The following is a 27,072-nucleotide window of genomic DNA, read 5'->3' on the forward strand; positions in this document are numbered from 1 at the left end:
CGCGAGGGGAAGTTTTACAGCAGAGCTGAGGAGCCCCGACGAAACCAAACACAAGTGTAAAAACAACATGACGTCTGTGAGCTCAAATTTAGCAGGAAGCGTTTTCCTTTCCCGTCCTCCGCCCACTCATTTAGTTACGTTGACGACAGGTGGCTCCAGGTGAGGTAGGACGGCAGAGACGTGTCCATACATGGGCGGAGAATGCGAGCAGGTAGACGCGCTGCGGAGAGTCCCTTCATGAGAAGAATGACTTCTGTGTACTTACTGTAAGCGGATGTCTGCGGGGAGTTAAAGCATTCTGCTGCTGCTGAAGGAGACGAGGTGAGTTGAGAGACACAGCAGCTTCATCCAGAAACATTTCATGGCTACAGCCATTTATTTATTGCTTTCGTTTTACAGTTCCTCATATTCCTCTGATTTTAGAGCAGTTTGAAGACGTTTCTACAGCTACGACATTCACAGACTAGCAATTTAATAGAATACAATGCAGGAGTCTTTCTGGTCCATGAACAAGTTGTAAACGATCAACAATCAATCTACGAGATTAGTTGGTAACCTTTTTGATAATTGCTTGATTATGCATTCAGTCATTTTGCTGAAGTTGTTCCAGCTCCTCTTGTGATACATACCTGAATACCTTTTGGGTTTTTATTCTGCTTGTCAGACAAACAAGCTATTTGAATAATTAGACATGGACATTTTTTAAGACCAAATTGATTGAACAAGACAATAATTGTCAAGTGAATTGATAATAAAAAAATAATATTTAGATGCAACCTCTGTGACTCATTGCTTTGATTAACAAGTAATCTGCTGACTATTTTCCTGATTATTTGTATTATTAACTAACTTGTTTAATTATTAACTTGATGGTTTATATTATTTTATTATTATCTAATCTTTTGGTCTATACAATGTCAGAAAATAGTTTAAAAAACAACCGAATTGGCATTTTCAAATGGCTTGTTTTGTCCGGCCAACCCTTCAAATCCCAAAGGTATTCACTTTATTATCACATAATAAAGGAATAGCAGAAAATCCTGGGATAAAGCAATTTTTCTGACGATTGACTTAATGATTAATGAACTAATTGTTTTGGCTTCAAAGGCTTCTTCCAAAGAGCTCAAGTATTTTCTGACTGAAAATGGCAGACTTGGTATGCAAAACAATCTTGTTAACCTACCGTATGTGTGATGTTTTCTCTTTCTTGTAGTCGTCCTACCATGGAAACACACACAAAAACACAAAAGCCTAGCAATGGCCAGCTGATTTACGTGCCTCACAAGGATACAATACGTCTGCTGGAGGTGTATGTCAAGCGCAGCCTCAGCCTCAATGACGGGACACTGGGGGATAAGAGGGCAGGGGGGAAAGAAAAGTGGGTGACGAACCCGAGAAAGCTGAGACGACATTCCAGCGACACTTGCCTTCACCTGGCTGATGAGCCAAACGACGGGGAGATTGGTAAATTTTTTCCGGTCCCCACCGCAGACCAGCCTGAGACGCGTCCGGAGGAATCCGAGAAACCCGTGAAAAAGTCAAAGAAAAACAAGAAGCCCTCACTTTGGAAAAGCTTCCTGGGTATTTTCTCTCGAAAGGTTACCGAGGAGAAAGATGAAGAGCAGGACAGTCCACCGGAGATACCCGAGTCCCCCTCGGCAGCAGAGGCCTCTGACACTGTGACCACCTGCCTGCCCACAATTAGAGTCAATCCACAGAAAAGAAAGTCCACGAGACGTAAATCCCTTCGAAGAAGGTTCTCCGAAAGGCGGCAATCTGTGAAAAAACCTATAGATTTCAACCATGCTGACATCACTCGAGTTGAAGGTAAGTTTAATGACTACACGTGTCTGGATAAATTTACCTTATTTGTGTGATATAAGAAATGATGAATATGATTCAATTCTAAAATACCTGTTGACCACAATCAGTGGAAATCTCTTGTAAAGATGCTTAAACGGCATTATTGTTCCTGCAGAAGTGCATTGACAGTAAACTGATGGTTTCTTTTTCCAGCCGTCAGCGTGGAACCGACGTACCGTTACTACGAGAAGGTATCGGAGGAACTGGAGAAAATTATACACGAGGTCCAAGAAAAAGAGGAACCTCTCTCTGATGGTGAGGAACAGTTTCTTTTCAATTTCAATTCACTTTCGTTTATCTGCATTATTGAAGCATCATTAAAAGGCTTTTGTTTTAATTTGACAGAAAATATTGTGATAAAAACAAACCCATGCAGTTTAATGCACACCAGACGATAAACAGCATTTCTCTGATAAATGCAGTGTGTACTGTGATGAGCAGTGAAAGTTTTGTATCAATAATTATTTCTCTTGGCTGTGCGTCTTAGTTCTGCATCAATATAATAACTCAAAGATGAAATGAATCCCCATAACTTCATAAAATGTTCAGCATATTGATTATACCTCCCCTTGTTTTTGGTTTCTCTCAGAGGACGTAATCGACAGGATCATTGCTTTGACAAAGGAGGAGGGCGATGCCATAGATTACAAGGTTGGTATTCATTTCTGTTCTGAGTTGATGAAACTCTGTGTAGCGTTTAACAATTTCTGAATATTTACATGATAATTTGCTTTAAATGCTTCGGACAGAGTGGGGTTATTCATGAGATTACGTAATTGGTTAATGTACGTATGAAGTATTTTGGGGCTTCAGCAGTTTCTACAGGAAGCAAAAGCACATCAATAAACCATAAACGGTGTCATAAAGTCCAGATCATAAAAAGTACAAACTCCATGACACAAGTGAGTGAGTGAGACATTTTCTGGTGCAACAGCTTTTCCTGTTCTGCTCTTTACCTTCGCTCGAGTCAAATCATTCATCACCGTTCTGACAGAGGGAGGGTGTGCAACAGTGAGAGTCACAAGGCCTGCTATCAAAACACAGACATGTGACTTGCTTCGTATGGACTGTTGATCAGACAAAACAGGAGTGATGACATCACCTCAGGCTTAAGGAACTTGTGATTCACCGCTATTTCTCAACGTTTTTAAGATTGATCGAGAAAATAATCTGCAGATTAATTGAAAATAAAAGAAAACAGTGTTTGGTCAGTCACCTGCTGTAATGATGGAAATAGAGAAATATATTACAGGCGATCCCATGGTGTGTCAGTCCTTTTACAGTGCGTGTTTATCAGCAGTAAAATCCCCGATAGGTCAAAGTGTCCTGTATTTACTGACGGCCTTCCTCTCCTCATCTCCTCCAGCTAAAAGACAACCCCACCCTGAGCAACTTCTTCAAAGGGATGTCGTACTCTTCCTTTCAGAAGTTGGCCGATGCGTATCTGGAGACGGAAGCATCGCCGACCCACAATCCTCCCACTGTCCTACCGACGGCACCGGAGCTGGTCAAGTTGGCCTTTACACTCGACTTTACAGCCAGAATAGTAGGGCTCTCCAAACAGCACATAGGTCACATTACTGGCCTGGGGAACCGTTATCTACACGACCGATTTGAATACCAACAGGTAAGAATCAGACCTTACATTCGAGATAGACAGCTTTGGTGCTCTTTTCATAAAAATGTGTAATCCGCATAATGATTCTGTGTATAAAAATGTGCAGCATATCTGTAAAAATGGTGCAGCATTTAAACAGTCACCAAAACAAATAGGCACACCAAGAGGTTTGGTTTAAAATGCTTTTGTTTGTCATTTTCAGGCGTGTTCAGATCATCCAGGGTCTGACAGTGATGACTAAGAGGCAACCATGCAAAAACAAAAACAAGAATACACTGCTGCAAGTGAAGTGCTCAACTTTTCTCAGCACCACAGATGTGGTTAAGGATGTGTTGCAACCATGAATTTCTCCTTTTAAGAACACAAACACACCTAACACATTCTAAGCTTGTATTCATTTACATGATTTGTACTGTTTTGTGGTAGTAACGGGATGTTGTCAGTTGAAGAATTTGGTAGATTTGAATGTTTACTTTTCAAAAGTGTTAACTGAAAGATCAATGTGGCAATATTTGAGAAAAGCTGATTTTACAAGTCCACCATTGAATTCCATAAGTTATTTCCATTGATTTGTAGTGATAAAAACATGCAATGCAATAACTTGTGTTGTATATAAGCTAGACTCAGTGCAATATTTGTATTATATATTTCTAGAATTGTTAATAGAAGCTACACTGAAATGTAGTGTAGTATTTGTTGATATGAATGCTGGCATTCATATTACATACTCAAATAAAATATGTTTAATTTAATGCTCAAATCTGTGTTTTTTTCTCACTATGAAACTATATATCAATGTCAGGCTTTGTTCATTGGTAAATATTATCTCCGCCAGGAGAATCCCGTGATTACTTGTTGTGTGTGTCCGTGAGCGAGTGTGCACCTCTGTGTCTGTCCATTCTGCTGTATGCATGCTCAAGGACCTCACATGGTTGCGGTGACTCAGACCTTCTCGAAACACCTTTTATTACCTGTTTTATACTGCCATCGGCTGCCTACTGACTGTGGTGGGAAAATGATTTTACCCGCTGTTGAGTCTTTTTAAGCTGAAATGAAGAACATTGTCAAACAGAACTTCTCTTTTAAAAGTATTTATTCTCTGGCAGAGAAGAGGCACAGTTACACAGAGTCACTCAGACTCTGTAGAAGTGTGCACTCCAGAAGTAAAAATCACACTGAGTTATATACAAGAGTGATCAAGGGCAGGGGCCTGTGTACTGGAACATCCTGTTTCAGGCTGTGCAGGCCGTGGTAGTAAAGTATAAGAGGTGCTTTATCTGTGTAACAACAGACACACACACATATATATATATATATATATATATATATATATACACGTTGTATTCTTAAGGCATAGAACACATGACAAATATACAATAGGTACTTGTTATCCAACACAGAGAACAAGAGGATATGGGTGCAGGCAGTCACCTGCTGCATGGATCACAAGTCTCATGATGCAAGCATATCGCACACAAAACAGTTCTACTTATAAGAATATGAGATTACTATTTCGCGCCCGAGAGACACAGTGGGGGGAAAACAGTTCGCTCACTATTAGTGTTTTGTTTTGGTCTGTGTGTTTGGCTAACAGCTAACAGAGTTCGTCTCCCCAACAGACTGCTTGGTGAGTTTAATTTAGATTTTGGCAAGATTGTATGTGTCTTATGCGATAACTTCAAGCCGATTGCAAACGTTGGCCCTTGCGTTTGAGTTTGAAAGAAGTGTGTTATACAAGGCCTTACAGCCCAGGGTTATATTCATTCAGTCACACAATACAGCAGTGGTCTTTGCAGACACACCTTTCTAGTTAAACTTATGTCAAACAGCTGGAGGCTAATACTGTAGTTGCTTTTGGATGGGAGTATCCCTTAATAGAGCTGTTAGTGTTGGTTGAGTTGTGTACACATACACACACACACACACACACACACACACACACACATATATATATATGTACATGCAACCAAGGGTTGCTAGCATAGCAACATTTTAAAGGGTCACACATCAAAAAGGTTAGGAAGTACTGCTGTTATATAATAGTTGTGTAATGGAACTAACAATACCTTGACTCTGCCACACCTCTGTAGTCTTACTACACACCTTCTGAACTGCACAGATGAATGTTGAAAAAAACTAAAAAACAAGAACATTCCTGCAAGACTGAAATGAACATGTCATGGCAGTAACTGCTGCAGCCGTATGCACAGTGTGGGTTGATCAGCTTAACAAACCGCGTTTGTGTGTATTGTATTTGTAGAGATTGCTGACATCTACAGTAGAGCTGTAATGTAATTATAGGTGACAGTCTGTCGGTTACATGCTTGAAGCATGCAGTGATGGCTGGCTCTCACCTGTGGAACAGGTTTCCCTGCAGGCTTTTACCCGGCCATAACTAATGGGCTCACATGGGATTCTTGTATAATCGGCAGCACAGTGCTATGCAACACTTGTACTCGCATATGTGAGGGAAAAGGGGGGGGGGGGGCAGAAGCAAATGGAGAAAAAGATGAAGAGACTGCTCAATAAACACAATGGTTCTCGCGTCCTCATTCGCTGCCATGTGAATGCAAATTGGTGTTAATGTTTAAATTCATAATACATTCACGTGTCTTTTTTTCTTTACGCTCAGAGTTGTGTTTCTTTTCATAACAGTAAAAGTGACGTCTTCACCTAAACCTATTTACTTTGACACAAATTCAGGTGGCTGTCAGGTAAGACAAAAACAGGAAGTGCAGAGGAACAGGAAGTGCAGAGGAACAGTTCGTGGAAAAATGATGGTAACGATTCAGGATTAGTCAAGGGTGTTGACGAGTTCAGTGACTAAAAAAGCTGTCATACATTCAAAGTTGAATTAAAAGGAAATGACAAAAGATGAATTGTGATGTGACTGATGACTCACATAATTTATACACCACGTATCCAGAGTCCTGACTATCATATCAGCTCAAATTCTTTATCATAGGCCCATTTCAAAGCAGACTGTTGGTCATAGCACAGGTGTAATTATTAACGTTAATGACAGCTCTGCTGCTGGACTGCATCCATTGTTAATCAAAAAGTACATTTTCACCGTGAGAAAGTCCTAATGGAGATTACATAAATCCTTGCTTATTGAGGAACCCTAACCTCTATTTTATTTGTTAATAACCTCACCAAATACATTTCAGCATAAGTGAGTCTTTGTAAGACTGGAAATAAGGAAATTGAGAAATGTCTAAACATCTAAACTTTAGTGACAAACTACTTAATTACAAATGAAAAAAGGCATTTTGTTTCTCTTCTGATTTGTTTAAATAGGACGGTTTTACTGATGTTCACTAACAATGTCAAAAACAACATTACAATACATTAACATTGGCTGTTAAATACATGAAATGACAAAACTGTCCATAAACTGCAAACTGGCAGCAGGTTTTTGGATTGTGGTGGGACCCTGTGTGTTGGATCATGGCTGGTCCCTTTAAGCCAGAGCCATTATGTGTGTTTTGGCCAACAGCAGGACAGGCTGACCACATGCAGGGTCCAGATTGTCTAATGATGACAGGTAGCCCTGTCTGGACTATTTTTAGCTGATGAAACCTTTCACAGAGGACACAAAGACAATGTGATCAGTGTAAACCTTTTACATTTTTATTGCTTTTCAAACAGAGAACACAGATTAATCAAAGAGTCCAAAGCCCATATCTTCGTCTGACTCTTCTGATTCCTCTTTCTTCTCTTCCTTTTTCTCTTCCGCTGGAAACAAGACGGAGAAAGACAACAGTCAACACTTCAGACAGACGTCAGGAAGAATATTGAGCAGCACTCATGACCAATCCAGCTAAATGTTGTTGTAGGACTGCTAAATGCGGCCACAGAGTCATTTGTGGGTGCTATCAAAATGCAACAATATGATAATGCAATTTAGAACTTAAAGCTATTCTCCTCCAGAAACTGAAAACATCAACATTCATCAAATTGAAGCCAAGAATGAAGGGTGTGCACATACCAACAGCAGGCGCAGCCCCAGCGGCCCCACCAGCAGCAGCGGCGGCAGGAGCAGCCACAGCACCACCTGCTGGTACGGAGGCTAACTTAGAGAGGCCTGTGGACAAAGGAAAGAAATACTAATTTTAGCACTCTTCCATGAACAACATCTTGAAAGCTTCAGTGCATGTGCACTAAGTGGCCTTTACCTGAGTTCATGACTTCATTGATGTTTTTCCCATTAAGTTCACTAATGACCTGCAGAGAAACAGAAGATTCAACTTCAGCCACAACAATATCACGTTTTTTGGGAATTGCATAATATGACGTCGTTAAATGGCATACCTTGTTTAAGCGTTCGTCATCGGCCTCTATTCCTACACTGCCCAAGATGGCCTTGATGTCCTTTGCAGAAGGGCTGGTGTTTCCACCGAGCACAGCCAGGAGGTAAGCGGCCACGTAACGCATTCTGTATGGACGGGCGAGACGCACAAAATTAACAAATTGTGACTATGCAGGTTATGCAACTCTGACGTCAAATCAGAGAGTGCAAAATAACAAAAAGACGACCCGCATCTCAACCTACAGGCTTGCATGTGTTAAAACCAGCTGGTACTTAATCCACCCCAATACATGTTAAAATACACCGCACATAACTAAAGACAACATTAATTTCTTTTGCTGAATTCACCTTTAGCCAATTCCATGATTTAGAGGAGAAATTATTAATATATCTTCATAAATCCGATTATTGACTTTCAAGGTAAATTGCCAAACATTCCCCAGTTCCAGCTTTTCAAATCATAAATAAGCTGATGAGGAGATGCTGTCATTCCTGTCTCAAATCATTGTCATGATCTTAGGGTTTTAGACTGTTGACAAAATAAGCAGTGTGAATATGTCAATTAATTTGTGATTGCCATTTGTCACCATTTTCACATTTTTAAATGATGAATTGTGAAATTAATAATTCCATTATCAATAAAGCCGCTGAATATTTTCCCTATGGCTAGTTTGGAATATGACATGCACATGAAAGCCCAAGATGATGTATTCAGATTGCTTATTTAGTAAACAAATCAGACACATTCAGTTTTTTCATTTCATTATTTCTTGCCAATTTACTACGTGATTGACTATTCACTTCAGGTCGAACTGTGGTATAACTTAATGAACGACAGCGGCCTAATCATGTAAAGTGACTGAATGATTCTTGAACTAATAAATATATTTTCTAAAAAGTATCCTAATGTAGTATTATCATGCGGTTATTCCTGATGCAGCCCACTCTTGCATCAGCTCGAGTGTGATGAAATGCATGCATGTAATATAAGCGAGTGAAACGCTTGAGAGGAGCCCAGGTTGACGTTAGCTTAGCTACCGTTAGCTTAGCTACCGTTAGCTGTTAGCTTAGCTACCGTTAGCTGTTAGCTTTAGCTCTTGGTATATTGAAATTATGCTTAGACTTCCATCAAACAGACAGGAAGACAACCAAAGGTCGGCGTTAAGAGTTTCACTGTTTTGAGCTGTAACGTTATTTCTCCAGCAGTGTCACTCTGTACCGCTGTGAAGTATTTGTGATTTAGAGCGAACAGAAAAAGCATGGCGGCACGTGTTTTTACAGCTGCCCTCCATTAGTGACAGCGGCTTCTTGTTCAGCAGCACCACGTATTTCAGGAACTAAAACCAACCCCCGAGTACATGCCGCATTGAACACACAGTTTTGACACCAACTAATTTACACACACGTTAAAAATTATTCAAATTCGGACTTACTTTAAGTCTAAACAGACACGAAACGTCGGTCACGCTAAGTAAAAATCCGGAAAAGAGGAAGAGGAGAAACCGGAAGTTATGGAAGACTGTAACATGTTGATTTCATTGGTACACTGACGTTACGTCATCCGTTAGATAAACCAATGAACGAGTGTAATTACATGGATTAAAGAAATGTATCCATTTATCCCATTATTTACTGTAACACTGTACTTATTCAGTATTTTAATAACAACTTTCTGAATATAAATAGTGTGTTATTAAAACAATTGCTTTATTTTATTATTAATATTATTGCTAGTTTTTGCATTATTGTTGTAAGTAATGCAATAAAATAATCCGCAAGTGTGTACTTCTAGTTCAGATCCTTTACTTAGGTAGGTTGGTAAACACTGTAATTCTGTAAAATACTTTCAGTCTTGCATTGAAAATAAGTATTAAAAGTGAAAGTACATTAAAGGAAAATCAAATCCTCACATTTGAGAAGCTGGAACTGTCAAATGTTCTTAATAGTTACACTAAAAATGACTTAAACTAAAATTGTCACAAATCCATTTTCTGTCAGCTTGTTAAATGGTGCAAAATATACTGCATGTCAACAGTTTATCTCATAATTATTTGATATTAACAGTACAATCTATCTCTGAAGAGAAACTGTATTTCATCTGTTACAGTGGTGCCAGACGTGTTAATATATTTTATTAAAGTGAAAAGAGCAACAACTCAATGAAAAAATATAACTTTAAATGTAAAAATTCTTCATTCATAATATTGTTGAAGTACAAATATTCCTGGTAAATTGTACATTAAGTATCATAATAGTTCATTATGCAGTCCCTTTTAGAATGTTATATTATATTATAGGATTATTATTACTGAAGCATTTTGTAGCATTTTGATAGTAGTAGCTGGTCAAGATGGATGTTATAACAATTGGGTTGGATGATCTACTATAATATATATCTTTTTTTGCAAATAATAGTAAGTGGTCACTAGGTGTAAAACAAATGTAATGGAGCCAAAACTACAATATGTGCCTCTAAAATAGCTTTAAAGTTGCAACCTGATATTTCACCTTAAATTGTCCCGCAATTGGCTTTAAATCTGGGAATGTACATTGCATGCCAATATTATATATTGTGTCTACTCTGATATCAATTTTTATAATTAAATTAAATTATTTTTTTATTATTAAGAAACACACATACAGTTTGACACTGATTGAGCATTTTACAATGCATGTTGCAATGTCATCAGCTTGAACGGGACATCCTAACCAGGGTATTAATACACAAAAAAGGGACACACTCAGGTGGAGATGCTGAAAATGGTGTGTGCCGTATACTGTATGACAGAACAATGATTCAATTGATTGCATTATTTATTTCCATTAATTCATCATCAAAACATAGTTTATAAATCATCCCCAATACATTGCTGTATTTCTAAGATGGAGCAGTAATTATTTACTGGGCATTTGTAGTACCACAATGTAGAAAACACAAAAACATGATTATACCATGAAGTGGTCACCCTTTCATAACCTACAATTCAAAAAACTCCTCCTGTCTTTCCTGGGCGAAGAGCCATTCGAACAGAAAGACCACCGAATCTGACACAAACTCTGCAATCTTCTGCACGTTTATCACATACCACATTTTAAAGCCAAATTCTCCCAGTAACATGATGACAAAAATGACCAAGAACCAGAGGAAGATGCGGTCCATACAAAAGTTTGCCTTTTGTCTGAAGGTCCACTGCTCCCAAGGTAGCGCACGCTGGGCTTCATAGTATTTACCAAAGTGTATCAGGGCTGTGTGTTCGCTATCCAGCTCTTCCTCCGGAGCCTCCAGGTCTTGGCCCCCATCTGCTCCGTCTGTGTCAGCCATTTGTTTGTGGTTCGGTGCTGCAACTTTCCCTCACTTGTCTGAGAATTTCAATAAGATATATAAAAAAAAATATATTGCTTTTGGAGACTAAAATACAGATATATGAAGCTTCAAAAATCTTTGCTTTGCAGCTGTTTTTTGGGATGAATGTGAAGGGTCTTACCTCAAAGAAGATTAGTTTAGGAAGAAGATAAGATGCTGACACAAAATTGAGACTCTTGGCTTTTTTGTCTCCACAGCTACACCATGCTTGTGCCCCTTCAGCGTTCGACAGGCCACCAACCACGGGAGTGTGTGTTGCGAAGGTGGTAAAGGCCGGTTGGTTTTGCAGCACCTCCCTTACTAAGACGAGGGCTGAGGATTAGACCACACTCAGCAGTTTCAAATCCCTCATCAAGGATGAAGGCGACAGATGGTGACATACGTTTTGATATGACGCCAGCATGTTCATGTGTGAACATCTCAGGTGGGCGCAGCATAAATATGAGAAAAATAAATATCTCCGTGGGCCTCACTACCATATCCACACCAAACCCACATATCAAATGACAAAAAACATTCAGACATGCATATTCTAAACCAGATTCAGATTAGACTCTTTTTTTCTTTGTCTTCCATTAAGATCTGTGAGCGGAAGTGGTGTGACATGGACAGAAACAAGGCAGAAGTCAAACTGATGACAAAGCGGAACTGACACAGCTTTAAACAAAGCTTTGGCTTTAGAGTTGGAATAAATCACTTCATCATAAAGCTCTCTGGGTAATTTACTCAAATGTCTGCCATAGCTATTGAAATATGCCTGAAGCTAGCTGAATTAGCTGAAATGATGCCGGCATCCTGTGATAAGGACTAATTTCCAGATTGCTTTTAATGTTGCCAGAGTCCTGTTCCATTTGGTTTCACGATTTTTTTGTTAATTTGCATTCTAGGCAGGGCCCCTCCACTTCTCATCAGAACACACTGTCCTCTCTATTGATTTTATCCAATAAATTTCCATACTGACTCTTCTGCTTGTTTTTCACGTGACGACTCAAACATCCAATAATGTTTTTTGTGCCAAGTCCAATCGCACTTTTAGCTATGCTAGCAGTCTTTCCGTCAATCAGTCCTCCACTTGATCCGGATAAAAATGTCTCAACATCCGTGTATCTGTGTGATGGATTGTCATGATAAATAGACATATGTGGCGCAGAGGGAGAATCCTAGCGAATTTGGTGATCTCCTGACATTGTTTTTGTAGCGCCACCGGCAGGTCAAAGTTTTCACTTATCCAGTGAAATGTCTCTGTGTCCATGATGGGTTGCCATGCAATTTGATACAGAACTTCATGTTCCCCTCAGGATGAACTATAATAATTCTAATTTTACTAATTTAATTACATTGGCTTATGATCAAATTCTTGCAAAACAGATGTTAGTTAGTGCTAATTATCGAATGTTAGCATGCTAACACGCTAAACTAAGATGGTTAACATAATACCATAGACTATAAAATATGGACGAAGTCTCTTTGACGTCACACATTGGTTTCTGAAGAGCCATTGTGAAGCTCAAAGTGGGTGTCTCTAGCCGTCGCCATCTTGGCAGTGATGAAACAGCCTAACTCTGAAAATGAGCGAAAAAGTGGATTGTGGGTGGTCCAGTGACGCAGCAGAGCAGACTGATAGCAGATAGCGTCCTGAGACAGCACCCACCTGTCACTCAGAGCAGCCACGCCTTAATTATGCCCAACTTTAAGCCTAAATAACATGTTGATTTCTGCTGTACAGTTTGGCTTTTTAACATGGGGCTCGCTTTTGGAGCCAGCCTCAAGTTGCCATTTGATGAACTGCATTTATTGGCACTTTAGCATTGGCTTCATTTCTCAGCACTGGAGATTGCTGCTTGCATTATACCTGTTTAGCTTCAGCATGTTAGCATTTAGTTCAAAGCACCGTTGTGCCTAAATACAGCCTCACAGAGCTGCTGGTATAGCTGTAGACTCTTAGTCTTGTTTAAAATGTATTTGACTTGTTGTAAATGAAACATTAGCATATTAAGTGAAGCCGTTATGCACGTTTATTCTGGTGTGTTTCCCAACAAGCTTTTTGAACATGAAATGTTTGTTCCATCACTTATTATGTTGACATATTTATTAGAATTCAATATGAATCAATTACGGAAACCTTAAGTGAAAACAAATAATGCAAGTTAATAATATTTTTCCTTTGATTGCAGGCAAATTTTCTTAAAATCAAACAGTGTCAATGAATTTAGAATAGGTCAGAAATGAACTTGTCCATTGACTCTGCTTTTGTGTTCGTGAATGGGTTGATATTCAAAATATCACACAATCCCATGAGTGTCATTGGTGCACCATCTCGCTGTAAGCCACAGTGGTGCTCCAGTCCTTGTTACAGGTGTACATCCACTTTCTCCGTCAGGGCCGGTGTGCTGGTGGGACATGGGGTGGGCTCCGTGGGCTTACATAACATGCACCGGCGACCGAACTTGATCAGCGTGACACGGAACGGCTTTATCCTGAATGCATACACCATTGGATTGAGCGCTGAGTTCACGTGGGACATGAAAATGCCGAAGTACAAGGCAAACTTGGGTATGGAACACTTTGGACAAAAGAAGTCAATGCAGTTCATGATGTGTATTGGCAGCCAGCACACAGCAAAGAGAAAGACCACCAAGGCCAGAGATTTGGCCAGCTTCAGCTCCTTTCGATAGTACCTTTCTCCGTCACACGTGGCCTCAGCACGCTGATTAAGCTGTCGCCGGATCACCCTAAAGATCTCGGTGTACAAGGCGATCATTATGGACAGGGGAACCACCACCCAGCCAAAGAAATTGAAGTACACCATGTAGTCCATCCTCATGACCGTGGTGAATTTACAGACAATGTCGCTGGAACTGCTGAAGTTTCCTTGAACATGGCGGTTATTCCATCCAATCATTGGAACCAATCCAGTGAGGAAGGAGAGGATCCAACACAGACAAACTGCCACACATGCCCTCCTTTGGGTCACTATGGTGCTGTACCTGAACAGAGTTATTGGAACACAAATGGAGACAAGTTTTTTTTTTTAATATAACTTAAATGCATACATGCATACTGTCCTTCTACATTAGAATTGGGTTTTCTTTTTAGTATGCCCATCCATAGATTAATGTTCAGAAGGATGTTTCTCAAGTGCCAGCTTTTAGCATCAGCAAACAAAAAGTAGAATGGGTGACTGCCAAACTCGTTTAACAAACTGTGCCCATGTCAGTTATTTAGGCAGACAGGGACGTTTTCATTTGCTTAAAAGCTTTTGATGTCCAGCCCATTGATTTGCATTAAACCAGACAAGGATATATGTAGCCATGTCAGACACTGACTCTCTGTTGTAAAAGCACGCCTTTAGCTCTCTGATGCTAAAAGCAATGAAAAAAGAAACTGTTACTACTATCAGGGTAACTTTAGATATAGAAGGATAATCAGGAAATTGAGGGCTTTTGCTGTTTAAGGAAGGAATTCAATTCACCAATATGTTGATTCTAAGAGACAATTTTGTAATTATGGGTAAAAAAAAAATTTAAATACTCAATTTGACTTGTATGGCATGTGATACATGCCGTGTAATGAGGTATTAATAGAATTCGAAAAACAGGCTTGTGAATGAATAGCACTTATGCCAGTAATATATTTCAGAGGCTATTTTCTATCATGAAAGCTGCAACATACTGGAACAGGCAATCCCAACCAGTCATAGTTATGTGCACGAAAATGACATCCGCTTCCCTTTGCTCTCAATCATGAATATTTTATTGTTCTTACCATAAACAGACCGTCACTAATTACAGCAAATTGATACTGTCTTACTCTTCGAAACAATATCATCACCACATTCATCATCCAACTTAACCCTAACCAAACTAACCTTTATACTTTCTGTCAATATGTCTAAATCCTGAGAAAACTATATTACACCCCTTTAAAGTGAAACTATAACCGACTGGTTTAACAAAAGTTCCTCACCTGGTGGGAATCTTGACACGCAGGTATCGGTCGATGGCGATAGCCAGCAGGGAAAGGATAGAGCTCTGGGTGATGATCAGCAGCAGGCAGGACAGGAAGAGGCAGGTGTAGAACTGAGTTTTAAATCCTTGACTAAGAATAATAGCCAGAGGGATGACCAAAACCCCCACAGCGATATCAGCCACAGCCAGAGACACAATGAAGCAGAAGGTGGTGTTGCGGAGAGCCCGGTTCACACACACAGCCAGCACCACCAACACATTCCCCACCACAGAGGCCAGGGCAATAGCTGTCTCAATGGAGATGTACATCATGTCCACATGTTCCCGACGCTTGATACCAGGAAAAGAAGACATTTTTACAATTCCCAGCTTACCTTGGCTCAGATCAAAATTGGTTGTTAAAACTTCTTGCCTCCACTTTGGAGTGTTTTTTAGCAAAATACATTTTCCATTATGTGTGTTCTCTAGCTGAAAGAAGTGCTTTTTCTCTTTGCCACAACAATGCGTTGTTCTTGTGCTCCTGAAGGGATGTTGGACAATTAATCCTTAGCATTTTGTTCAAGCTTTGCGCAAGACTGGATTCCAGCCCATCACTTCTCCTCTACATCCTAACTCTCTCTCTCTCTCTCTCTCTCTCTCTCTCTCTCTCTCTCGTCATAAACACGCTCCATAAAATCGAGGGGAGGGACTTTGCTTTCATGCAGTACTCTGCAGCAATAGTTTTGCTCACATTAAGCGTTTGTATGTGTGTGGTTTCTGAGAGCATGCTGAGGTCTCTACGTAATAAATGACAGGATGCAGTTTTAAACGGGTGTTATAATAAAAAGCTCTCAACTACAGGATGTGCACTAAAGCTGATTTTATCTTATTACACATTCATTGGTATCAGCATGCAAGTTAGTAGATGAAAGTTCAAAAAAAGATATGCTTGAGAAAGAGAGTCGAAATTTGTAAATCTGACTGCACTGACCAGTTTAATTTTCAGCTAAAATGTCCTGCTCGTCCTTGTCACAATTTGTCCTGAACCAATCTTAAGGGATCCATTAAAAAATGTTTTGTTTGTAATGGGGATGTACCCTACGTTACGTACTCTACGTTACATCCCCATACAACTAAACTGCATTTAATTTTGTTTAGAGGGAAACGTGTTTCCTCCCGGATTATGGTCGCAGTTTGAAACACGTGGAAAAAAAAACAGACTACTACGCTAGGCAACAAAACTAATTTGTTAGGTTTGGTAAAAAAAATAACAAAAATATGGTTTGGCTTTATATGACCACAAAATTTAAACAAAACAAAAACACAACAAAAGAACTTGGTTATGTTTAGGCAAAGTGTTTTTAACCCATCCACCACCTTGACCTCCTCCAGGCTGACTCATTTGAAACTTATTTGTGTTAGGTCAAAAGCAAATGTAATCCACGTCAAAATATGTTTCCCTTGAAATCGAATTCACAGCGCAGTCTCGTTGAATGGGAATGTCATTTTTACGAGACTTACTGACTGACTACTTACTTGTCACCTGTGGACAGAGCCAGGCTAGCTGTGTGACCCTGCTTACGCTAAGCCAAGCTAACCAGTTGCTGGGTAGCCTTGTACTTGATTGACGTATATGAGAGCAGTATTAATCCTCTAACGCTTGTCAAGAAAAAAATATTTTTCAAAATGTCAAACCACTATAAAACCACATAAAATGAGTAATCTGTGTGTTTCATCACACTATGAATGTTTCTTTGTTCTTTCTCATGTGAGTCAATTATTGTTGGATTTTATCTTCTTTAGTATGACTGAAGACCTAAAGTGCACTCATGTTCCACTGCAAAATCAATAAGAGAGACTCATGGGTAAATTGGAGTTAATATGGCGATTAAGGTTCAATTCATAATTTATTACATCTACTAACATTAGCAAATTCATATTTCAGTGCAGTAACATCTGCAGCAAAAACCTTTAATGCTTTCATCATGTTATGATGATTTAATCGACACATTTAAGTGGTGCTTCTTTAATACATGTTTTAGAGTCACTGTCACAGTGACAGCATTCAATTTCAATGACGCATTTTTTTCTCTCCAACCGTTCTATAACTTGGACACTGCAGAGTAAACTGCAGGTAGGAATTAGATCCAAATGTTCGATAAAAAATTATCTATCGGAGAATGAAAAGAGTTTGGCAGCAAGTATCACTGAGCAGGCAATCAATGAGATGGTCTTCAGTCGCTTAGGGAAGCAAATTCAATGTCTGCCAGTAAATATACTCTTTTTTTCATAAAGAAAGCGATGACTCAGGATGTTGTTTTAGGACATGACTGATCTCAGGCTCTGGGCTAAGCATTAGAGGGTTCATGAGCTGACACTGAATCAGTTTTATTAGGGCTCTGCACTCATTAGCTCCAGTGGCTTTCATTATCACTTCTAATCTGAAAACACAATGGCTATAAATGTCAAAAAGTACTGCCGCATCAAACATATTGGTTCAGCATTTGAAAACTATACACGGCATTTGTTGCACTTCTATTGTTATTGCTGCCATTTCTTCATTCCAGTTTGTTTCTTTTCTTCCCCTCTTGGATCGATCCAGTAATGTAAAAGGTCTCTTTTGTAGTCCTGTGGTTAAATATTGACAATGAATGTAACATGACTGAGGAATTACATTACTTTGTTCCACCAAGTATTGATGGTCAATTATCGGCATATCCCTTTGATTTTGCTACAGATAGAAACATGTTAATACACACTTGTATGGTTTTATGCCACACAAAATAAGGGTTATTTTGACCTGTAAAATGAAAGAAAAGACATTTACCTTTTTGATATAAAGTGCAATACATTTTCTTAATCACTGTGCCATTTCATCATTAAGGTTAACATTAAGTTTAATTATGACACCAAACCAAATGTATTCCACAATTATAGGCAACATGCATAGCAATATTTCTAAAAAAAAATGTGCCTCCCATAATCAGGACATTGTAATTATGTGACAGCACTAAACAAGAAGGCTGCTATCCTTATATAATGAGTTAATCTGGGTTGAAATCATTAACAACGTTCCAACAATCCTGTTCATCAGCAATAAACCGAATCAAACATTCTGCAAAGAAGTCATTTAGAGAGAGAGCAGGGTGCGTCTTCGTAAAATGCGGCCAAGGAAACAAATCAATCAAACTAATGTTATTAATAACAGGCCACGCACACTGCCAATGTGAAAGAGGTAATTTGGCATGTGGATGAGAATGCACTTCAGCATTTACAAAAAACTCTCTTGCGCTTTTATTTCTAGAGCGCCATTGTAAAACGACCGCGTGCCTACCCCTGCATTAGAGATATGCCATCATAGATTACCATCATCATTTCTTCCACTGATATTCCTCTACAGAAGACTCCCCTTAGTAGCACCACATAACATTATCTATAAACAGATGTAATGCATTTAATTATGGCCTCGCAAGGATCCGCTGGCGCATGTGCCACAGGGATTACACGACAGTAGGGCTTCTATTACCGGTTCCAATTAACAAAATTATTCTCAACATCCTCACAGAGCATCCCAGCTTACTGCAGAATTAATTTCACTCTGACATAATGAGTCCGCTGCTACTTTGTCTCCCTTTGTGTCGATATTAATTGATCAACCTCCAGAAGAATATAAGTGTTCAAATGAATAAGCTGATTGGAGGTACAACTTGTATTTGGTCACATGATGTCAGACAGGAACAGCATTTACATGAAGTGAGGGTATAAGTGGAAACTCAATTTTATGTCACCTGGGTGTGTTTTTTTTTTCATTTATGTTTAAACAGTGTTGTTGCAAGTTTATTCTAAATGACTCTTGACTATTTGGGGACAGGATGACTCCATAACTAACTAAAAGAAACAGTGAACATACGATCAAGTCTGTCACTGAAATGTTGACCAACTTAAACATGTTGTTGAAGAGCATCACAGCCCATTAGAGCTGTGTTGCCCTCCACTGGATACAAAACTGTTTCCTGCATGCGCTCCATTGCTTTCATTGTTTCTGTCAGGACACCTCAGATGGAAATGGATTTTCTTTCTCACAATTTTTCTTAATTTCTACAAACCAAATAATCAATTGCTTAATCAAGAAATTAATCAGCAGATGAATACATCATTAGATATGTATAATTGCAGTCCTATATAGAATAGATACAAATTAGTTACACCTTAATCAACTACTACAGTAAAATGCTAGGATGCTAGGACCTAAACTTGTATATTTTTCCAGATTACACTTATACGTTTACCAAGTGAAATTTTGTTAATGCAGGGCCTATACTTGTAATGAAGTATTTTTTTTACAGTGTGGTATCGTTGCTAACGTTAACTCCCACCAATGTCTAATGTAATGCTAAAACAGACAAGATGCTAGCGTTAGCTGCACACCTTTCCCACCTCGAAAAACTCAAGTTCAAGCTGAAAGCGGGTCAAAAGATTTAGATTAAACTGTGTCTATGTTTGTGAAAATAACAATTGTGATTCCATTTTGTCGAGCTGAACGGATAAAATGCACTATACTCATTGTTTGCGGCAGTAATTGTCTCAGTGAGTAACTTTTAGGCAATTTTATTTTCTCTGGAGGGTTTGCAATTTTGATTGTATGATTTTGGTAATGGCCACATTATTCTTAACTCTCAATTTTCGTTCTCACTAGTATTGACATGGTGGCTAAACCCCTTGTCAATAGGTGGTGTAATTTATGCCAGCAGAGGTTCAGGCCTACCAGAATACCTCTCAGAATTGGCATATACTACGGATTAAAACAAGATTACCATACTAAGAGCCAATGCTATTTATTTTTTAATTATAGTTTTATAGTGTTTGAATGGATTGTGATAGATGATATGTTTTACGTGTCACCTTGAGGTCTCAGGACAACAAGTGTGTGGATGGTGGTTGATCTCGTGCTTCCTTCTTTGTTGAGTGTTGTTTGGGGTGAAACTGCTTGATAAAAGCATGTTCAGCAATATCTACCCAGTTCCTTGTTGTACTGCTATCATCACTTTCATACATGGTGCATTTTGGAGAAAATCTTTGTTTGCTTTGCTTGCACATATTTTTTGTTTTTCTGTCATGCCAGCTCAGTAATACTCCATTCATGCTGAGACAGGAAGTGGAATTGGTGACACCCATGTGACCCTTATGAGCTTGTATACAGTAATCACGTTTTGTAATTAGGCTACTTGATCACACAGTACTGGCACATGTCAGGCCAGAAATCTGTGTCAGTGTGAACCTCCACCTTTTCAGCAATTACTTCACAAAATCATAACATTCCACTCTCTTAAACGTGCCAGTTGTAAACAACCTTTAGTCATCACCTGATCGGTCCGATACTACCAAGAGACTGCACTATGACATTTATATATATTGTAAGAGAGCTGTCCTCCCTAAATACTCATTCTTTCAAAAATAGAAAAGAAAAGAAGAAAAAACAGGCAAAATAAAAAGAGAAACCAATAAATGTAATTACAAATATTCATAGTAAGATTTCTTTGCACCAGGGACATGCGGTCAGGGGAGGCATGTGAGGCAGAGCCTCACAAACTGGGTTGAGCGCATGCCTTTTGCTTTCTCATTGTTTGTCACTTCTGTAATATTTGTACACACTTTTATTATATGTCCTTTCTTTACATATAATATGTACTGTATTTCACGTCTGTGTAGAACATATTTAGTCTTGCTGATCTGACATTAAACCGCAGTGAAAAAGCACAGAGAGGCAAACACTACTCTGCCTCAAAGAAGAGGGCGTGAGAGAGCCCATGGATCGGGTTTATGCTTGTTCTGTCGTTGCTCTTCTTCTACACTTCTCTTCTTCTTATATTTTGCTTTGACCACAATAATGTAAGATTATATATCCAAGCTTAAAAATGTCTCAAAAAACAAGGAAACATGACCAAATCAACAGCAGTTCAAGTGCAGGTAAAGTAACCGTTTATGTGTTTGTTGTTCTCTTTATACATCCGTGGTTGTTACGCAGATTATTGTGGAATCTCATGATTTTCGCGGGTGGTGCCCTCGAGCGCTCCGCTTCTGAAACGCTCTGGGTGGGGCAGATTGCGGCGCACACGCTCCCGGTGCAATCAAATAGCTTTATGTAAACCACTTTTGAAAATTATAAACATAAACAAACTACATGCGTGTAATTTAGGCTCATATGATATTTGAAAGAAAATATATACTGCATTGCACTCATTACTGTTTCGGCTGAGACAGGCAGAGATAACTGACATCTTTAATGGAATTAGATTTTGAAAACTGAGACAATTCTTTCTGATATTCTGAACTCTCATATGGAAGTTGTTAACATTTATTTATGTCACTTAATTGTGTGCCATTAGATGACACGTGTACCACCACTACAAGCAACAGCACAAAGACACCACATGAGATTGGATCATGAGATAGGATCAGGGTAACAGAAGCAGAGGCTATTTCTCAGAGACTGTGTCCGGTGCTTATAAGAAAACTGACTAAATGTCATGTTGCTATACAAGATGTGATGCTATATGCTATATCTAACTGAAACTAACGGGCACAACAGCATGACAGATGACTGCAATGCAGCAGTTAGTATTATAGCTGTGCTGCTGCCTCTGTAAGAAAGTAGTTTGTGTGATGTTTTCAGGATGTGATTGCGGTTAACTTAGCTATCGGGCTTCAGAGTGGTAGAAGGACTTCCTAACACTGTGACAAATTTCTAACAATAGTTACCAAAACGTTCCGTGCATCATTTCCTCCTGACAAAAGAACAGTGCCTTGCAAAAGTATTCACCTGCCTGTATGTTGTTGCATTATAACCTAAAATTATATTGGATTTTTATTTGGATTTTATGTAATGGACCTATAGTACATCAAATATTACAAATTGGTGAAGTGAAAAAAAAAATATTTTCAAAAAGCCTAGAAAATACGAACATAAAAAGTGGTTCTTGAACTTATTTAGGGGCTTCACACCAAAAGGGGATTACATGATTCATCCACCTTTGGTGTGAAGCCAATAAATAAGGTCTAGTGCTACATAATCAGAAGTTATATAATTTGTTAAATAAATCCACATGTATGCAAGCTATGTCAAGAGAGGACCAAATACTCACGGAGCAGGCAAGCAGGACAGTAATCAGAGGCCAAAGACAACCCTGAAGGAGCTGGAAAGCTCCACAGGGGAGATTGGAGTATCTATACAGTACAGGACCACTTTAGGAAGTGGGCTTTATGAAGGAGTGGCCAGAAAAAAAGACATTGCTTAAAGAAAAAAGTAAGACATGTTTGACATCTCCAAAATGCTTTTTGGCGACACATAAATTGCACACAAGTGGACTTCATTTAACTAATTATGTGACTTCTGAAGATCTGAGGCACCAGATCTTATTTAGGGGCTTCATAGCAAAGTCATATGAACACACCACTTTTAAGTTTTTTATTTCTTAAAATTCGATTTTTTTATTTTGACAATTTTCTTGTAGTTGCATCACATAAAATCCCCCCCCCAAAAAAAAAAAAAAATCTATTTTAATTCCTGATTGTAATGCACCAAAATATGATGATTCTATTCATTTATTTTTTGTCAGTTAAAAAGATTAAAAAATGCTGACATATATAATGACAAACAAGTATAATTACATAAGCTTGCAAAAAATTCAGACGCATGGCTTGCAGACAAAGTATCTTGGAGTGTCATCACAACTTGAAAAAAACAAGGGTGACCAAGGACTTCCTCAATGGTTTCACAATACCGAGATGAATGATAAGTGTCACAGCACAGCACATTCAGACTCAGACTCGCTACGCCATTCGCTATCAAACATCCACCTGAGAGGAAGCACAATGGATGTGGGACCAGTGATCTACACGTTGTTGGAGGTGCTCATCGCTGTTAGCTGCTGTCTTGGTAATGTGCTGGTTGTTTTGGCGCTGTGGACCAGTAAAAGCATTCAACAGCCCACCTTCTGCCTCATTGTCTGTCTGGCTGTGGCCGACTTCTTGGTTGGCTGTGTGGCCATACCGCTGGCTGTGGTGGTGGACGGACGATTGAAGACTTCATTCCACGGCTGTCTCTTCATCAGCTGTGTGGTCGTCCTGTTGACCCTCGTCTCAGTTTTGTGTCTCACGGCTATTGCAGTGGACCGCTTCCTTCGAGTGTATGTCCCACTCAGGTGAGACTTTTTCTAGATTGTTTATTGTGCAGACAAATGTAAAATAGGGCTGCTAAGTATGGCTTTGAATCACAAGGTTTATATTTCCATCCGTGTTATCTCAACCTCATTTCTGACCTATTTTTTTTGCATGGCCTACACTATAAAGGCACTGATTTACTGTACATCACAACAATGACTTCATGATGGTTTTATATAGTTTGTACTTGCACCATGCATTTTCTGAATAAACAATTGGTTATATCAATAATGTAGCATTTTCTTTTTAGGTACAAAAGGACAGTAACACAGACACATTCTCGGCTTGTGGTAGCAGCGTGTTGGCTTGTTGCAATACCACTGAGTTTTGCTCCCATGTTCGGATGGTACAACTACGAAACCTTCTCCAAGTCAGTCGACTCTACTATTGTCTGCCGGTTTATAGATGTGATCCCCATGTCATACCTGGTTTACTTCAACTTCTTTCTCTGCACCCTCACACCGCTGCTGGTGATGACTGTATTGTACGGCTACATTTTCTGCACCATACGAGGAAACCTTCGAGAGAAACCAGGCAACGGTCCCCAAAAACAGTCTCGGAACTACCTGAAGAAAGAGAAGCAGCTGGCCGGGTCTCTGTCTCTGGTCTTGGCTCTGTTTGCCCTGTCCTGGCTCCCTCTCCACGTTATGAACTGCATCGTTTACTTTGGTGGGCCGAACGATGTACCAGAAACAGCTTTCTATGTTGGCATCCTGCTTTCTCACGCTAACTCGGCTGTAAACCCAGTCGTGTACGCATTCAAAATACAAAAGATCAAGGCGGCGTACCTGAAGCTCTGGAGGGAGTTTATCGCATGTGGAGAAGAAAAACAAGGAACTCAGACAAGCCAGACGACAGACAACAATCCCAGTAACAGTAACATGAACAGCGTGGCCAAAAAAGAGTGAAGGAAGATTTCCTTGTTTGTTTGCTTAAGGAGCAGGTTTGATTAACTCTCGTGCATAATGAAACATTTAAACATATTAACATTGTGTGAAAGTTTAAGAAGGCAGTTACAGTATGTGAAGTGTATTGAAATCCAAAAGCTTCCTTTTTAATTGACAAGGATGATGCTCTGTGTGTTCATACAGTAAGCACAGCAGTTTGCGCTGAAAGTTCTTTTATCTGTTCTGCTCAGGAATGTTTGTGTGTCCTCCACATGAGGGTGAGCATGCGTGTGTGACTGTTGCGAAAAAGCTGTCTTGCAGAGTAAAAGAGCAACTTCCACTTGTCTTTAAAGCTTTAGTTTAGTTTCATATCACTGTTGTTTTTTTCTGTTTCTGTTCCAGTTCTTCATGTCCTTTTTAACAGAAAGAACACTGCTGGAAATCACCTTCACTAAAAATAGAGAACAACCTCTACACTAGAGGTAATCTTAAACATGATTGTCACTTACGTAACTTTCGTTGCGCTGCGTGTCCACTTCACCAGAAAAATAGAAACCCAAGTACAATGTTGTATAGGTCAGGACAGCTGTGAGCTGCACGGCAGACATCTGTTAATAATATTTCGTTCTCCTGTGGAAAAGGAAGTAGAAAAAACAAAACAATTTCAAAACATTGCAGTCTAACACCACAAAATACAGCCACAAAGATGACCAAAGAGTTGAGTTAACTAATCTCTCTTTCACAATGGTAGAGTTTAGTTGGAGCGACTGTGGCTCAGAACGTGGAGCGGGTCGTCCCTCAATCAGAAGATCGGCGGTGCGATCCCCGATCCTTGTCGATGCGTTTTTGGGCAAGACACTTAACCCCAAATTACTCCAAATTGTGAATGGTTGGTTAGTCGTCCTGATGGGCAGGTGGCACCTTGCATGGAAGCCCCTGTCATCAGTGTATGAATGGGTGTGTATGGGGGAAGGACATGTAGCGTTAAAGCACTTTGAGTGGTCGGAAGACTAGAAATGGACAAGTCTATTTACCATTTATTGCAGAGCTGTTGGATGGCATTTGCATTGTGCAGATGATCATATTTTTCTGGTCAATGTGTTTTCAATATCAGCAATACATAATGAAATACTTAGCTACTGATGTATCTTTAACAAGCAATCTCAAGTGTAAGTCTTTGAGACATTCATGCATGTCTACTAAATTGAAGAAAAAAATCCAACCTGAAATCTATTTTTTTTATTCAAAGATGAATACAACTTTTTCTTTGACTCATTATTTATTTAATTATGCTGACGTTTGTTTGTCTTAAGTTCTTATTTCAGAAATTGTTGAAGTTCCTCATTGTTTCTCTAGGTAGCCGACTGTATGTTGATTTATTGTGAGATCTTTACAGGTTTATAGTTAGTTGTGTGTTAGCCCTTGTTTCATTTCCTCACTTTGAGGGAGGATTCACACCTAAAAGTCCAGTTTCAAGGATACATAGAGAGCTGCAGGGATGACGTATTTCAATTGATTAAAAAGTTTGTATTATGGCAGAAAATAAGCTCTGTGACCAACACAAATGTATGATACTTACATGTTTTGCTCAGCAAGATACTACTTTTAGGATTTTTGAAGTGCGAAAGTATTGCCAGAAATAAAAAGCTAACGTGTGGCTGCAATCAAAGATCACATGAGCGTGAGTGTACACAACGAGGCTGTAAAGACGGACTAGTCTGCGTGATGACGTTTGTAGTCTCATTTAGCCACTTGTGTTAACTGCAGACCTTATTTCAAGCATCTAACCAAAAACCCATTTTAAACGTCCTCCAACTATGACACGAGGGAACTAAAGTGCAAACATGTCTGCAAATTCCTGGTTTTAAGATTCCTGCACAACACTATTGTTTAAATTTTCCAACTGGTTGTGTTTGGAGAAATATCGATTATAGGTGATATAGTTGGCTCTTTGTGCGACTCAAAAGTTTCCTTGATGCTTGCGATGTACTTTCCTACACTGAGTGTGTGGATGAAGCAAAGTTGTTTAAATGTGACTTCTTTAGCAGATAGCGAGTTAGCTAACTAGCTTTCTAATTCCACCATGCTTTCATGCTACACCAGTTACAGAGAATGAGCCAAACAACGAGCTGCTGGCTGCTGGCTCAAAACAGTCCGTCCGTCACTCCCTGCTGTTTCCTAGCTGCAGCGCTAGCTAGCTAAATATTTTTTCATTTGTGGTCTGATAAACAGTAAATGTATGAAATTCAGTGGTAACAAATCTGCAAATAGGCTACTAGTTCAACAGTCACCAAAACAAGAAAGCAAACATTTCTTTTCCAATAAAATGACACAAACGCTATGCTTCCTGTGAGTGGTTGGAGTGGTTTTCACACCAGAAATGAACTGCTCCAGAGTTCATTTGATAGCGGTCTGAGACGTCCTCTGTCTTTCAGACCAGAGATCGGTTGTTTGATCCGAGTCCGAGTCTTGCAAACTGCACCAAGGGGGTTAACGCTTCAGGGATCAGTTCAGCCGGACCAAGTAAAGCAGCCTCAGAATCTACTGTATTTACCACACTATTTTCCTCTGTACATACAGTATGTCATGAATCTGAAGTCAAATTAAACATGTGCTTATTGTCAATGAATACAGTCTTTTAGTGAGCATTTACTTGCCTGTCGTAAATAGTTTATGTAGTTTATGTACAAGCCACTATTATCAGCCATCGTATGTAAAAATGAATTTCTTTAAACTACACTGGTGCACATTCAAACTCTCGTTCCATAATGCAGCTCAATAACAGTACATTATTTAGAAGATCTTAAACCACAATCTCTCACTTCTTATTTCTGCATGTGTAAGACTGACGCGTTTGACAC

At 39.3% G+C, this 27,072-nt stretch overlaps 4 protein-coding genes across 5 annotated transcripts; 2 read left to right on the forward strand and 2 right to left on the reverse strand.

Moving 5' to 3' along the window:
- LOC137873525 (apoptosis facilitator Bcl-2-like protein 14) lies at window positions 1-4,233 on the forward strand. Its single transcript, XM_068711755.1, has 6 exons — window positions 1-321; window positions 1,214-1,827; window positions 2,017-2,118; window positions 2,453-2,514; window positions 3,230-3,490; window positions 3,684-4,233. The coding sequence occupies exons 2-6, from the start codon at window positions 1,224-1,226 to the stop codon at window positions 3,720-3,722; spliced, it is 1,068 nt and encodes a 355-aa protein (XP_068567856.1). The 5' UTR covers window positions 1-321; window positions 1,214-1,223; the 3' UTR covers window positions 3,723-4,233.
- Window positions 4,234-7,092: 2,859 nt separating this feature from the next.
- On the reverse strand, window positions 7,093-9,312 carry rplp2 (ribosomal protein, large P2). 2 transcript variants are annotated; one of them, XM_068712507.1, is made up of 5 exons: window positions 9,227-9,312; window positions 7,796-7,919; window positions 7,660-7,708; window positions 7,473-7,568; window positions 7,093-7,219 (listed from the first exon to the last, which is right to left on the reverse strand). In XM_068712507.1, the coding sequence occupies exons 2-5, from the start codon at window positions 7,916-7,918 to the stop codon at window positions 7,143-7,145; spliced, it is 345 nt and encodes a 114-aa protein (XP_068568608.1). In that variant the 5' UTR covers window position 7,919; window positions 9,227-9,312; the 3' UTR covers window positions 7,093-7,142. The 2 variants fall into 2 exon arrangements, with proteins under 2 accessions (XP_068568608.1, XP_068568607.1); XM_068712506.1 differs by having other exon boundaries at window positions 7,660-7,919.
- A 3,345-nt stretch (window positions 9,313-12,657) lies between these two features.
- LOC137873974 (adenosine receptor A1) lies at window positions 12,658-15,590 on the reverse strand. Its single transcript, XM_068712512.1, has 2 exons — window positions 15,124-15,590; window positions 12,658-14,144 (listed from the first exon to the last, which is right to left on the reverse strand). Exons 1-2 carry the CDS (start codon window positions 15,477-15,479, stop codon window positions 13,508-13,510), a joined length of 993 nt encoding a protein of 330 aa, XP_068568613.1. The 5' UTR covers window positions 15,480-15,590; the 3' UTR covers window positions 12,658-13,507.
- Window positions 15,591-22,904: 7,314 nt separating this feature from the next.
- On the forward strand, window positions 22,905-26,840 carry LOC137873976 (adenosine receptor A1-like). The gene is made up of 2 exons (XM_068712513.1): window positions 22,905-23,305; window positions 23,575-26,840. Exons 1-2 carry the CDS (start codon window positions 22,977-22,979, stop codon window positions 24,230-24,232), a joined length of 987 nt encoding a protein of 328 aa, XP_068568614.1. The 5' UTR covers window positions 22,905-22,976; the 3' UTR covers window positions 24,233-26,840.
- The last annotated feature ends 232 nt before the right edge of the window (window positions 26,841-27,072 follow it).

Source organism: Cebidichthys violaceus, unplaced genomic scaffold, assembly GCF_023349555.1.
Source record: "Cebidichthys violaceus isolate CVI_PGR_0920_01 unplaced genomic scaffold, fCebVio1.0.p SCAF_17, whole genome shotgun sequence".
Classification (NCBI taxonomy): Eukaryota; Metazoa; Chordata; class Actinopteri; order Perciformes; family Stichaeidae; genus Cebidichthys; species Cebidichthys violaceus.